Source organism: Chiloscyllium punctatum, chromosome 10 (genome assembly GCF_047496795.1).
Source record: "Chiloscyllium punctatum isolate Juve2018m chromosome 10, sChiPun1.3, whole genome shotgun sequence".
Taxonomy (NCBI): Eukaryota; Metazoa; Chordata; class Chondrichthyes; order Orectolobiformes; family Hemiscylliidae; genus Chiloscyllium; species Chiloscyllium punctatum.
In genome coordinates this window covers 25323784-25339733 of record NC_092748.1, presented here as the reverse complement: position 1 = coordinate 25339733, position 15950 = coordinate 25323784, and the positions used below count along the sequence as shown (strand labels likewise).

At 45.2% G+C, this 15950-nt stretch overlaps 1 protein-coding gene across 2 annotated transcripts in view; it reads left to right on the top strand.

The window, feature by feature from the left end:
* Nucleotides 1-15950, top strand: part of trpm2 (transient receptor potential cation channel, subfamily M, member 2) — a 186221-nt gene that overhangs the window by 18698 nt on the left and 151573 nt on the right. For both annotated transcript variants that reach the window (XM_072578733.1, XM_072578735.1), the window contains exons 3-4: nucleotides 699-911; nucleotides 11684-11760. In XM_072578733.1, the coding sequence (XP_072434834.1) occupies nucleotides 699-911; nucleotides 11684-11760 (290 nt within the window). The remainder of the gene's footprint in view (nucleotides 1-698; nucleotides 912-11683; nucleotides 11761-15950) is intronic.

Genomic DNA, 15950 nt, shown 5'->3' with positions numbered 1-15950 from the left:
TGTTCAATATACCATTTTAATTGCATGGCACTGTGATCTTCTGTTATAAATTCTGGGTCTTATGATCCTGCACCACTAAGCAGCCCTCTGGAAGCTAGTACTTCCAAATAAACCTGTTGGACTATAACCTGGCATTGTGTGAGTTTTAACTTTGTCCACCCCAGTCCAACACCAGCACCCCTACATTATAATAGAAGGGTGGGCAATCCAACCCTTGTCAGCAGGGGCGGGGAAGAGGAAATGGTTGAAAGTGACATGCAGATAAAAAATATTCAGCAAGAATTTTAGGGTAATGTGCAAGTAGGAATCCTATGGAATTATGTCTTGACTACACTCTGTATAATGTTACTTTCAATTGAGCATAGCATCAGGTAGGGTATAAATTTACATATTTGGCAAACTCTCCTTGTTACCATTACACAATCTTTCTATAGTTACTTCTCTTCTGAGCTTTCCTTCTGTCTCACCTAAGTCACCATTACTCCATTCCACATATTGTCCCTCCCTCTGATGTTGCACTGAAATCACATTGCATGGTCTCCCACTCAAACTCATTATTTCTTGGCCTTCCAGAATTTTTCCCTGCTTTCAGTTCTCCCACACCATTGCGGAGTTGTAAAGAAAATGTGGTGGCCGTTGATTTTATTTTCACTCCATGTGGCATTTTAATTCTGATCAAACTCCTTCTTTGCCAACAGGATGGGGAATTGACCATGAGTAAGAAGGCCACATCGGCTAAACGGAAGTCCTCTGCTGAGGAGCAAAACACCAACCAAGTCCACCCTCTTCGAGCCGAGCTCTATGATCAACGCAAAACCATACTCAACACCGATATGCTGAACATCATTAAAAGAAGCCCTAGTTTCATCAGGACTGGACAAAGCTCAGCTAAAATAGTCTCTGCAGAGCAGGTAGAGTTCATGGCTAATTGAGCAAGTAATTTATGATCTGATTCTAGTGGTGTTTATGTGGTTATGAAAGACAGTGCTGTTGGGGTAATTTCAACTTCCAATGTAGTTATATCCTTTCTGAAATAACAAAACCAAAACTACACACATCTCCAGTTGGTAGTCTCACCAGTGCCCTGCACAACTGCAGCTAAACATCCCAACTTTTAGATTCCATTCCTTTTGCAATAAATGTGATTTTTCTTCCTAATTACTTGCTGTATCTGCATACCATTTGTGAATCATCTAGCCATCCATTCGTCCACTTTCAACCCTCCCAGCACTGGAACAGTAAAGGTTAACATGGACTGTGAAGATCCCTCAACTGTTTCTAATCAAACTCTGCCATAGTCAGTACTGTGGTCGGGGAGCCAATGAGAACAAAGAAAATATACAGCCCTCCAAGCTTGAGCCAATCCAAATCTACTGTCTAAACCTATCGCCCAATTCCTAAGCATCTGTATCCCTCTGCTCCCCACCTACTCATGCATCTGTCCAGATGCACCTTAAATGAATCTACCAGGCCTGCCTCTACTACCTCTGTTGGCAATGTGTTCCAGGCACCTACCACCCTCTGTCTAAAGTATTTTCTGCATGGATCCCCCTTAAACTTTTCTCCTCTCACCTTGAATGCGTGACCTCTGAATCCCTCACCCTGGGAAAAAGCTTATCTCTGTCCACTCTGACTATACCCTTCATGATTTTGTAGACCTCAATCAGGTCCCCCTCAATCTCCTCTTGTCCAATGAAAACAATCCTAGCCTATTCAACCTCTCTTCATAGCTAGCGCCTTCTATACCAAGCAACATCCTCGTACACCTTCTCTGCACCTTCTCCAAAGCGTCCACATCCTTTTGGTAATGTGACGACGAGAACTGTACAGAGTAATATAACTGCGGCCGAAACAATGTCGTGTACAACTTTAACATGACTGCCAACTCTTATATTCAATACCCCGTCCAATGAAAGCAAGCATAACATATGCCTTTTTGACCACTCTATCCACCTGTTCAGCCACCTTCAGGGGACAATGGATCTGCACTCCAAGATTTTTCTGCTAATCTACTTTTCCCAAGGCTCTTCCGTTTACTGCATAACTCACTCTCAAATTAGACTTCCCAAAATGCAGCACCTCACATTTGCTTGAATTGAACTCCATCTGCCACTTTTCCGCCCAACTCTCCAGTCTATATATATTCTGCTGTATTCTATGACAGTCCCCTCTGCTTTCTGCTCCTCCACCAATCTTCATGTCATCTGCAAATATACTGATCAGATCAACAACGTCCTCTTCCAGATCGTTTATGTATATCACAAACAACAGTGGCCCCTGCACTGATCAATGTTGCTAGATTTTTGCAGAGCTTTCCCAGTGTTTAGCAGCGCACAGGCTGCCAGAATGAACAGATATATAGCTCGTGTAATTTCCTGTGGTAAATTGTGAAATGATGCACTTGAGCAGCAACAGCATGGATAAGCAACTTAATGTAAAGAACTTTATTCTGAGAGGTGGAGGGGGCATAGGGGAGCATATGCAGAAAGCTTTGAAGGGTCAGGCGACATTAATAAGGTGATTACGAAACCTGCGATACTTGGCATTGTCAATAAAATCAAATGCAACACAATATCAAGCCAGTGCTGTAATGTGAAACCTGTGTTTGTGCAGGTTTCCTCCAGGTGCTCTGGTTTCCTCCCACAGTGCAAAGATGTGCAGGTTAGTTGGATTGGCCATACTAAATTGCCCATAGAATCCAGGAATGATTACCTAGAGGGATAGGATAGGAGGCTGAGTGGGATGCTTTTCAGAGGGTGTGTGGACTCGATGGGCTGAATGGCCTGCTTCCACACTGTACAGATTCGATGATCTGTTCTATGACTTGAAACTGGAAGAGGATTGCACTGAAACCTTCAAGGGCAATTGGGCAGGAAGTTGAAGATGATAAATTTTCAGATTAATAGGGACCATGTTGACAGCAACATTAAGTGAGACAGCTCATTCAAATGCCCGGGTAGGAGCAAATGACTGCAGATGTTGGAATCTGCATTGGAAATGAAAGTGCTGGGGGTCACAGCAGGTCAGGCAGCATCCATGGAAGGAATTTTCACAAAGAATAAAGGGATATGGGGAGACTGCGGGTAAGTGGTGTTCAAATGCCCATCAGCCATGATTGAATGGTGGAGTGGACTCAATTGGCCAAATGGCCTTACTTCCATCCCTATTTCTTATGGTCTTATGGAAAGAATGCAGGCTAAAGTTGATGACTCTTCATCAGACTGACATGATGTGTGGAGGGGGGCAGCATTTATGCAATAGTTGGGAAGGGGAGTAGGGAGTAGGTGGGGGAGACATAATGTTGATAGTTTAGATTAAGTGATCGGACTGTAAGAATGGCAGAACTACCAGACTGGAAAGAACAAACAGTCCCACTGGAGTGGGGGGGAAGGAGAGAGAGGACATGGTGACAAAGAATGTAACAAGTAAAGCAAAAAGAAAGGGAAGATATGGAAGTGGGTTCAGAATCCATAAGTGTTGAACTCATATTAAGCTCAGAAGGTTATAAAGTGGGAAGTCTAAAGATGAGATGCTGCTCCTCCAGTTTTCGCTGGAGCGAATTGTTCTGCCTTTCTCACATTCTGATTATTTAGTTTGAAGTATCAGCGTCACTTCTCCCTAAGAAATCCACATTCCCACCACCCCCAACCTCTTTCACCTGACCTGCTGTGAGATCCTGCATTTTTTGTTTTCAGTCATTCGTAGAATAGACTTATAGAATCCCTACAGTGTGGAAACAGGCCCTTCGGCCCAACAAGTCCACATCGACCCTCTGAAGAGTAACCTACCCTCTTCCTTTACATTTACCCCGACTCATGCACCTAACCTACACATTCCTGAGCACTCTGGGTAGTTTAGCATGGCAACTTATCTAACCTGCACATCTTTGGATCGTGAGAGGAAACTGGAGCACCCGGAGGAAACCAATGCAGACAGGAGGAGAATGTACAAACTCCACACGTTCACATGTGCAGGTTAGGTGAATTGGCCATGCTAAATTGCCCGTAGTGTTAGGGGAGTGGGTTGTGGATCAGTGTGGACCTGTTGGGCCGAAGGGATGTTTCCACACTGTAAGTAATCTAATCTGATAAGTATTAAGGGAACATTATGAGTTAGATATAGCATAAACTCTCGGTAGCACTCCCAGGAAACAATTCCAACAATCAGAAAGCAGACAGAGCAAAACTTCTCTTTCCAATCAAATTCCTTTATACAAAGCATTGCGTGGGGTTCAATACAGAGTAAAGCTCCCTCTACACTCACCCCATCAAACACTTCCAGGACAGGGACAGCATGGGGTTCGATACAGAGTAAAACTTTAAACTGAAAGGAAAGATCTCTCAAAATTGTCCCCAACAAGAACATCCATTACAGGCACAGTACGGGATTAAATAAAGAGTGAAATTCTCTCTACACTGTCCCTATCAAGCACTCCGAGCACAGCTACAGCACAATGCAGAGTCAAGCTCCCTTTTAACTGACCCCATCAAACACTCGCAGGTTACAAAAACTTGCAGACGCTGAGAGCATCTGGAGTTCAACAGCACACCATGGGACAAGGAAAGGATGCAAACAATTTAAAGAGAGGTATTGGTAGATTAAGTAAATAGACATAACATTGGCAAATAGAATATAATGTGAGAAAATGTGAAGTTGTTTATTTTAAAATGGAGAATAAAATAACTGTGTTATTTAAGTGGAAACAGACAGGAGATTCTGTGGCTACAAATGGGAATCTAGGATGGTGTGTTGCCTCCCAGGTGCCAGGGTTCAGGATGTCTCAGAGCAGCTGCAGAACATTCTCAAGGGGGAGGGTGAACAGCCAGCAGTCATTGTGCACATCGGCACAAATGACATAGGGATAAGGTCCTGCAAAGCAATTGTAGAGAGCTAAGAATAAAGTTTAAAATCAGGCCCTTGTCGGCGATAATCGCTGGATTTCTTTCAGTGCCATGTGCTAATGAGGGTAAAGCAGATGAATGCATGGCGAAAGCTTTGGTGCAGAGGGCAGGGAGTCAGATTTTTAAATAATTGGGATCTTTCCTGGGTCAGAGGTGACCTGCTCAAGAGGGCTGGGTTGCATCTGAACTGGAGAGGAGCCAATTTGACGGCAGTCAGGTTCGCTAGTGCTACAGGGGAGGGTTTAGACTACATTAGTGGGGGGACGGGGTGTGGGGGCGGGTGCAGGGGGAGGTGGGATCCTCAATATTAGGGAGACAAGTGCAAGGCTTGAAGGAGGTACAGTAATCAGAAACAGTAAGTTGAAGAGACAGGTCAGGCTGGAACACGACAGGGAGCAAGGAATGCCTGTTGGATTAAATTGCATTTATTTCAATGCAAGAGGGCTGATAGGTAAGGCTGATGAACGCAGGGTGTGGATAGGTACGTGAGACTAAGATATTATAGCCATTACAGAAACATGGCTAAGGGAAGGACAGAACTGGCAGCTTCATGTACTGGGCACAAGTGCCTTAGATAGGGCAGAGATGATAGAAAGAGGGGAGGGGGAGTTGCATTTCTGATTGAGGCGAGTATCACAGCAGTAGTCAGAGATGAAATAACTGATGGATCATCCAGTGAGGCTTTGTGGGTGGGGCTAAGAAATAAGAAGGGGATGGTGACATTTGTTGAGGTTGTACTGTAGGCCCCTAAATAGTCAACAGGAATTAGAGGAACAAATATGCAGGGAGATTGGAAGACTGGCAGGAGCAATAAGGTTGTCTTCGTAAGGGACTTTAATTTCCCTAATATAAATTGGGACTACCAGAGTGTTAAGGGTTTTGATGGGGTGGAATTTGTTAAGTGCATTCAGGAAAGTTTCCTCAAACAATATATCGAAGACCCTATTTGGGAAGGGGCAAAACTCAACCTAGTCTTGGGAAATAGGGCAGGACAGGTGATGGAGGTGACAGTGGGGGAGCACTTTGGAACCAGTTCTATAAATTTTAAAATAGTTATGGACAGGGACTAAACTGATCCACAGGTTCAAGTTCTAAATTGGGGCAAAGTGAATTTTGATGGAATTAAACAGGAGCTTGCAGGAGTTGACTGGAGTCGCTTGTTTGCAGGCATAGTGATATCTAGCAAGTAGAAGGCCTTTAAGAGTGAGATAGCTAGAGTTCAAGGTCTATATGTTCCCGTGAGGGTATAGGGCAAGATTGGCAGGAATAAGGAATCCTGGATGACAACAGATTTTCAGGCTTTGACCAGGATAAAGGAGGCCTGGCTCAGGTACAGGCCGCTGGCATCAACTTCGCCAACATGTTCCACCCTGACCTTAAGTTCACCTGAACCATCTCGGACACCTCTCTCTCCTTCCTGGACCTCTCTGTCTCCATCAACGGTGACTGGCTCAACACAGACATCTTCTACAAACCCACTGATTCCCACAGCTACCTGGACTACACCCCATCCCACCCTGCCTCCTGTGAAAACATTATCCCTTATTCCCAATTCCTCCGCCTCTGCCACATCTGCTTCCAAGAGGACCAGTTCCACCACAGAACACACCAGATGGCCTCCTTCATCAAAAAGCACAATTTCCCCTCACACATGGTAAATGATGATGCCCTCCAGCACCTCTGTTTCACTTCCCTCACCTCCTCCCTCAGACTCTACCCCTCCAATCCGCAACAAGGACAGAGTTCCGCTGTTCCTCACCTTCTACCCCACTAACCTCTGTATACATTGCATCATCCTCCGCCATTTCTGCCACCTACAAACAGATCCCACCACCAGGGATATATTTCCTTCCCCACCACTCTCTGTGTTCCGTAAAGACCATTCCCTCAGTGACTACCTGGTCAGGTCCACGCCTCCCACCAACCCACCGTCCCCTCCCGGCACTTTCCCCTGCTACTTCAGGAATTGCAAAACCTACGCCCACACCTCCTCCCTCACCTGCATCCAAGGCCCCAAAGGAGACTTCCACATCCATCAGAGATTTGACTGCACTTCCATACATGTCATTTACTGTATCTGTTGCTCGCGATGCAGTCTCCTATACATTGGGGAGACAGGATGCCTATTTGCAGAGTGCATCAGAGAACATCTCCAGGGCACACACATGAAGCAACCCATGGCCAAACATTTTAGTTCTACGTCCCACTCCGCCAAGGACATGCAAGTCCTGAGCCTCCTCCATCGCCAAACCCTAACTACCCTATGCCTGGAGGAAGAATACCTCATCTACCACCTTGGGACCCTGCAACCACACGGGATCAATGTGGATTTCATCAGTTTCCACATTTCCCCTCCTCCTACCTTATCCGAGTTCCAACCTTCCAACTTGGCACCGCCCTCTTGACCTCTCCAACCCGTCACCATCACCCCAACCTTCATCGACCTATCACACTCTCAGCTACCTTGCACCCCAGCACCACCCCCCTCCCGTTTATCTCTCCACCCCTTTGGCTCACAAGCTTCAATCCTGATGAAGGGCTTTTGCCCAAAACGTCAATTCTCCTGCTCCTCGGATGCTGCCTGACCTGCTGTGCTTTTCCATCACCACACTCTCAACTGCTGGGATCAACGCAATCCTTGGAGGTATACAGAGTATAAAGGAGTTTACGGAAGAAGGAAATCAGGAGGGTGAGAAAGGGACACGATAGCCTTGGCTGAGAAGGTTAGGGTGAATATAAAGAGGTACTTTAACTATGTTAAAGGAAAAGGAATTACTTGAGAGAAAATAGGGCCCTCAAGGACCAAAATGGACATGTATGTATCGAACAACAAAAAATGGGCAAAATTCTCAATGAATATTTTCCTCTGTGTTTACAATGGAGGGAGACATGAAGACTTGGGAAGTTAGTGGCGATAACTTGGGGACAGTCCATATCATGACAGAGGAGGTGTTGGATGTATTAAAATATATATATATGTGGATAAATCTCCTGGTCCTGACCAGATATATCCAAGAACACTGCAAGAGGCAATACTTTTGCATCATCGTTAGCCACAAGTGAGGACCTGGAAGGCTGGAGGGTAGTGAATGTTGTGCTGCATAGACTTAGAACTATAGACCGGTAAGATTAACATCATTGGTGGGTAAGTTACTTGAGAAAATTCTGAGATATAAAATATAACTGCATTTGGAAAGACAGGGTTTGATTAGGAATAGTCAGCATGACTTTGAGGGTGGGAGATCATGCCTCGCAAATTTGTTAGAGTTCTTTGATGAAGTGACTAGGAAGGTTGACAAGGGCAAGGCGGTAGATGTTGTCTCTATATATTTCAGAAAGGCCTTTGATAAGATTTCATATGGAACCTGCTCTGGAAGCCTAGATTGCATGGAATCCAGGGACAGTTGACAAATTGGAAACACAATTGGCTTGATGGTAGGAAGCAGGTGACTATAGTGGAAGGATGCTTATTGGACTGGAGGCCTGTGACAAGTGGAGTGCCTTAGGAGTCAGTGCTGGGTCCATTTCTGTTTGCTATCGATATCAATGATTTGGATGAGAATGTACAAAGCATGATTAGTAAGTTAGCTGATGACACTAAAATAGCCCATACCATGACAGTGAGGAAGGTTGTCAGAAATTGCAGCAGGACCTTGATTAGGTTTGCAAGTGGGCTGAGGAATGACAAATAGAATTTAATACAGATGGAAGTGTGAGGTGTTGCATTTTGGAAAGTCAAATCGAGGTAGGAGTTTCATGGTGAGTGGTAGGGCCTTAAGGAGTGTAGTGTAACAGAGGGACCTCGGAGTTCAGGTTCACAGTTCTCTGAAAGTGGAGTCACAGGTAGGCAGGGCAGAGAAGATGACTTTTGGTACAGTATCCTTCATCAGTGAGGGCACTGAGTATAGATGTTGAGAAGTTATGTTGCAGTTGTACAGGACGTTGGTGAGGCCACACTTGGAGTATTGTGTTCAGTTTTGGTCACCTTTTTATGAGAAGGACATTATTAAACTGGAAAGAGTGCAGAAGAAATTTGCAATAATATGCCTGGACTCAATGGTCTGAATTCTAGCGAGAAGTTAGGCAAGCTAGTATGTTTCTCTTTAGAGTGTAGGAGACTGAGGGGGGCCCTTATGGAGATGTGCAAGATCATGGGAACATTGGATAGGGTTCCCAGGGTTGGGGAATCGAGGACTAGAGGGCATCAGTTTAAGGTTAGAGGGGAAAGAATAAAAGGGATCCTAAGGGACAGAGGGTGGTACACATATGGAATGAGTTGCCAGTGGAGATGGTTGCGATGGGTACTTTAACAACATTTAAAAGGCATTTTGATAAATACGTGGATAGGAAAGGATCAGTAGGACATGGGCAAAGTGCAGGGAAATGGGGTTAGCGCGGACAAGCATTTTGGATGGCATGGACCAGTTTGGACCAAAGAGCCTGTCTCCATGCTGTAGGACTCTCTGACTCTAAGGAGAAAAACTGCAGCACAAAAGGGATTGGTGGTATTTCTACACACAGGTGCAGCAGGTAATTAGAAAGGCGAATGAAATGTTGGTCTTTATTTCACGATGGTTTTGGTATTAGAGTAGGGAAGTCTTATTGCAACTGTACAAAGTGCTGGTGACACCACACCTAAAGATAAAGACACATAGTCTTATAGACCAAAGGTCCGCACTCTCATTAGAATGTGCCATCATAGAAAAATCATAGAATCCCTACAGTTCGGATTGAGACCGTTCGAGGAGGTCCAGTCGGCTGGACCAGACTCCCCAGTCAGTGCCCATTTCAATTCACCCAACCAATCCTTTTCCAACATGACCATCCTTGGCCTCCTCCATTGTCAAAACAAACCACGGTGCCTATTGGAGGAACAACACCTCATCTTCCGTCTGGGCACCCTACAGCCCAGAGGACTCAACACTGAATTCTCCAATTTCAAATAATCTCCTTGCCTATCCCCCGACTCCCTTCCCAGACCGTCCCCCTCACTGCCACTGCTCCCTGCCACCAACCAGATCCGTTCCTCCCATTGACCAACCAGGTCATACCCTCTACCTGTCTTCACCTATCCCCACCTCACCATCCTGCCCAACCTTCCCATTTATCTGCAGCCCCCCTCAACCTACCCCCAGTCCTGAAGGGTTACACCCAAAACATCGACTTCTACACCTCCTGACGTTGTCTGGCTTGTTATATTCTTTCAGCTTCTTGCCTGTCTGTTTTAGATTCCAGCATCTGCAGTTTTTTTGTCGCTCTCCAAGCATCACAAACGGGCTGTCCAGCCAACTGAACTAAATGACCTCCAAACACACCTCGAGTACAGTGAGCCATTTTGGTGCTCTTATTTAAGGAAGATTATAATTCTGTTGGAGGTGGTTCATAGAAGGTCACTAGATGATGCCCAGTAATGGAAACATTACCTTATAAGCAAAGTTTAAATAGGTTGGAGCACTACTCACTAGTATTTAGAAGAATGAGAGGTGATCTCATTGAAATAATAAGGATTTTTAATGGGGTTAACAAGGTTAAATGCTGAGAGGCTGTTTCTCCTCATAAGACAGTCTCGGATATACATTCAGAATAAAGGGGCACTGATATCAAACTAATGTGAAGAGGAATTTCTTGCCACCCGATGGTGAGGACCCCCTGTGGAGGGCTCTCTATGCGGGAGTTCTCCCGCTCTCTTTCAGGGACCTGGGGTGGAGAGTGCTGCACGCAGTGGTCCCCCGCAACCACAGATTGCATTGGTTCACGAACTCCCAGCCCAATTGCTTGTTCTGTGGTGCTGTGGAGTCCGTGCACCATGTATATATTGGATGTGAGTGTCTGCACTCCCTTTTTGATTTTCTCAAAATCCTTCTCCTCTGTTTTTGGCTGCACTTCAGTCCCACGCTCATGATCTTTGGGCACGCGGTACGGAGGGGGGAGGGTAGGTCAGACAATCTCCTCATGGGTCTGCTCCTGGGCCTGCCAAACAGGTCATAACCAGGTCCAGGCAGCGGGCCGTGGAGGGGATTATAAGGGCCGATTGCCTGCCCCTCTGCCGCAGTTATGTCAGAGCCCGGGTGTCCCTGGAGAAGGAGCACGTGGTGTCCACCAACACCCTCGAGATTTTTAGGGAAAGGTGGGCACTGCAGGGAGTGGACTGCATTAATTCCCTCCCCAGCTCTATTCTGATCTAATCCCTGCCCTCCCCTTCACTATTTGATCACGCAGCATTGCCGTCTGAGAAGGGCACTGCTTGTCACTGGCCACTCGGGTGTTTCCTCTCTTCCTGTTGCTGGAATATAAATTAAGATTTACACATTTCTTTTTCACTGTGTCCGACACCTGCACACAGATGACATGGGCATTAAAAAAAGAGGAATTTCTTCTCTCAGAGGATTGAGAGTCTTTGGAACTGCTGACTATAGAAAGCTGCAAAGGCAGAGTCCTTGCGTATATTAACACTGAGACAGACAGCTTATCAGTCGGAGAATCAAGGATTAATGGGAAAGGGACAAGAAGTGGAGGTGAGGAATGTTGGATCAGCCATCACAGTGCAGGCTGGAGGGGCCAAATGGCCAACTCCTTTTCCGATTTGTTATGGTCATATGAGATATTTTGTTATTTGTAAGTAAGCAGGCTTTACAAAACGATATTAGATAGAAGGATGAAGTTGAATTTGAGAAATTGATTGATCCTCATTCAAATGAACAGAATTAAAATGCTGAATCAAATTTTTTCCATTAGAAAACCATGACCAGAACTTAATTTATTTAACCGTTTATTTGCTTCAGGACCAGTTCAGGAAATGGATTCGTGACAACATCAGGAAAAAGGAGTGCATCTATTTTTTCGAGAGACAGACTGCTGGGTAAGACAGAGAAGTGAATTATTGGGTTGCCTGTATCTGGAACAAATAGATCACAAGCTTCATCACTAATACAAAATTCCAGTTTCCATTTTGATGTTCAATTAAGGGTGACGTGAAAAGTGAATTGACTTATTTCCACTGTGGTCACAGATGAACAATATAATTAATTAATCCCACTCACAGATCAAACCACCCAAAACAAAATTTCAGCCTTTCTCTTGCATTCAGCAATTTCCATAAGCTTGCTGAGATATCACTGCACTGATGCAGTGATTGCTGACTGTGTAGCACCATTTGCAGCTCCACAAAGTTGAAATGCTGATTGGCATCTGTGTTCTCCTCTTACATCCCACCTGAGACAGCTGGAAAATGGAAGGATCCAAAATAATCTGGTCATTTCTGGAGTCACATTCGCAATAAATAACTGAGAGCAGCTGGGTCGTCAATAAAACCAAATTTGCTCATAATGCAGTTGTAAAATAAGGTTCCTCTAAATCCTGGTGATGTTACTTATCAGAGGATAAAAGGAGACACCAGTTGGGAATGAGAGAGACTCCGTGTTTGAGAACCTACTATATACAAAGATGATGGAGTACAAAAGGAGTCGAAAAGTCTGATTTACTGATAAAGATCAAGCAGCCTCAGGGCCAGCACATGTATAGACCTCCACAGCTGAGATACTGCCGATGAGTATCCCAGTTGGCTTTAAGCTTCCATGGGTAAGCCTTATCACCTTCCAGTGGTTCTGGTGGACCAGACATCTCTGGCATCTGGGAGTGCTCAAGGATACATGAGTCATGGTAGCTGGCATAGTCCTCTCACCACAGATCCACATAAGCGAAATGCACACTGATGGGGTGGAAAGCTTGATGCTGTCTTGAGGACAGTTCACTATCACCTTCTCAAGAACAACTAGGGATGGACAGTAAATGCTGGCCAGACAGTGGCGCCCACCTACCACAAAAGAATAGAAAAAATCCAGCTTTATTTATTCTCTCAGGCAGATTAGCCTTTTGCATGCTGGTGCGGAATTAATTTAGCTTGTTTCAACCCCTGCTTTGATTCGATGGTGTGTCAAGACTTATGAGATTCTGCAGAGCCCTCAGAATGATGCTAGGAATTACTCCGGTTCATAAAATTTCGAAGTTATCTATTATCTTGGAAATAACAGGTACACGTTGACCACAAACACAATTGGAAGTCATCTCCCAGCCAGTATGCACACAGGAATGTCCATGTCTCCTTCAAGAAACACTGACGGTAAACACTCTAGTATTCCAACAGCTGAAGGTAGAGACTCCCTTACCATAAGACTATAAGACTTAGAAATTAGGCCATTAAGCCCATCGAGTCTGCTCCGACATTTAATCAAGGCTGTGCCCTCGGGTCCTAGACCAATGGAAACATCTTCCCAACATCTGCTCTGTCCAGATCAGTCAGTATTCTGTTTGTTTCAATTAGATTCCCCCCCCCCATCCTTCTAAACTCCATCGAGTAGACAGTCCTCAAGCGTTCCTCACATGTTAAGCTTTTCATTCCTGGGACCAATCTCATGAATCTCCTCTAGAACATAGAACATAGGACAATACAGCGCAGTACAGGCCCTTCGGCCCTCGATGTTGCGCCGATCAAAGCCCACCTAACCTACACTAACCCACTATCCTCCATATACCTATCCAATGCCCGCTTAAATACCCATAAAGAGGGAGAGTCCACTACTGCTACTGGCAGGGCATTCCATGATCTTACGACTCGCTGAGTGAAGAACCTACCCCTAACATCAGTCCTATATCTACCCCCCCTTAATTTAAAGCTATGCCCCCTTGTAATAGCTGACTCCATACGCGGAAAAAGGTTCTCACTGTCAACCCTATCTAAACCCCTAATCATCTTGTACACCTCTATCAAATCACCCCTAAACCTTCTTTTCTCCAAAGAAAACAACCCCAAGTGCCTCAGCCTTTCCTCATAGGATCTTCCTACCATACCAGGCAACATCCTGGTAAACTTCCTCTGCACCCGTTCCAGTGCCTCCACATCCTTCCTATAGTATGGCGACCAAAACTGCACACAATATTCCAGAAGCGGCCGCACCAGAGTCTTATACAACTGCAGCATGACCTCAGGACTCCGGAACTCAATTCCTCTACCAATAAAAGCCAGTACGCCATATGCCTTCTTCACTGCACTATTTACCTGGGTGGCAACTTTCAGAGATCTGTGTACATGGACACCAAGATCCCTCTGCTCTTCCACACTACCAAGTAGTCTACCATTAGCCCAGTAATCCATCTTTTTATTACTCTTACCAAAGTGAATCACTTCACACTTAGCTACATTGAACTCCATTTGCCACCTTTCTGCCCAGCTCTGCAGCTTCTCTATATCCCGCTGTAACCTGCCATATCCTTCCTCACTGTCTACAACTCCTCCGACTTTCGTATCATCCGCAAACTTGCTCACCCAACCTTCTAACCCTTCCTCCAGGTCATTTATAAAAATGACAAACAGCAATGGTCCCAAAACAGATCCTTGCGGAACACCACTAGTGACGGCACTCCAAGATGAATCTTTGCCATCAACTACTACCCTCTGTCTTCTTCCAGAGAGCCAATTCCTAATCCAAACCTCCAACTCACCCTCAATGCCATATCTCTGTATTTTCTGCAGTAGCCTACCATGGGGGACCTTATCAAACGCCTTACTAAAATCCATATATACTACATCTACCGCTTTCCCCTCATCTACCTCCTTCGTCACCTTCTCAAAGAATTCAATAAGGTTTGTGAGGCACGACCTGCCCTTCACAAAACCATGCTGACTATCCTTGATCACATCATTCTTATCCAGATGTGCATAAATCCTATCCCTTATAATTCTCTCTAAGACTTTGCCCACAACAGAAGTGAGACTCACTGGCCTATAGTTACTAGGATTATCCCTACTCCCCTTCTTGAACAAGGGAACCACGTTTGCTAGCCTCCAGTCCTCTGGCACTACTCCTGTAGACAAAGAGGACACAAAAATCAAGGCCAATGGCTCTGCAATCTCCTCCCTTGCTTCCCAGAGAATCCTAGGATAAATGCAATCAGGCCCAGGGGACTTATCTATTTTCACCCTTGCCAGAATTTCCAACACCTCTTCTCTACATATCTCAAAGCCATCCATTCTACTTATTCGTGCCTCAGTATTCATATCGACAACAATGTCCTGTTCCTGAGTGAATACTGACGAAAAGTATTCATTCAGCGCCTCCCCAATCTCTTCAGCCTCCACACGCAACTTCCCATTACTATCCTTGATTGGACCTATTCCTTCCCTAGTCATTCTTTTATTCCTAACATACCTATAGAAAGCCTTAGGGTTTTCCCTAATCCTACCAACTAAGGACCTTTCATGTCCCCTCCTTGCTGCTCTTAGCTCTCTCTTCAGGTCCTTCCGGGCTACCTTATAACTCTCAATCGCCCCTATTGAACCTTCACGCCTCATCTTTACAAAGGCCGCCCTCTTCCATTTAACAAGGGATTCCAACTCCTTATTAAACCACGGCTCCTTCACACGACCCTTTCCTCCCTGCCTGATAGGTACGTACTTATCAAGGACACTCAATAGTTGCTCCTTGAACAAGTTCCACATATCAATTACGCTCTTGCCTTGGAATCTACTTTTCCAATCCACACATCCTAAGTCATGCCTCAACGCATCATAATTTCCCTGCCCCCAGCTATAACTCTTGCCCTGTAGTACACACTTATCCCTCCCCATCACGAGACTAAAAATCACCGAATTGTGGTCACTGTCCCCAAAGTGCTCACCTACCTCTAGTTCTAATACCTGGCCTGGTTCGTTACCCAGAACCAAATCCAGTATGGCCTCACCTCTTGTTGGCTTATCTACATATTGTGTCAGGAAACTCTCCTGCACACATTGCACAAACACTGACCCATCTAACGAACTTGAGCTATAGCTTTCCCAATCAATATCAGGAAAGTTAAAGTCTCCCATAACAATCACCCTATTACTGTCACTCTTCTCCTGAATCATCTTCGCAATCCTTTCTTCAACGATTCTAGGACTATTAGGAGGCCTGTAAAAGACTCCTAACAGGGTGACCTCACCTCTCCTATTCCTAACCTCAACCCAAACTACCTCAGATGGCAAATCTTCATCCATCTTCCTTTCCACTCCTT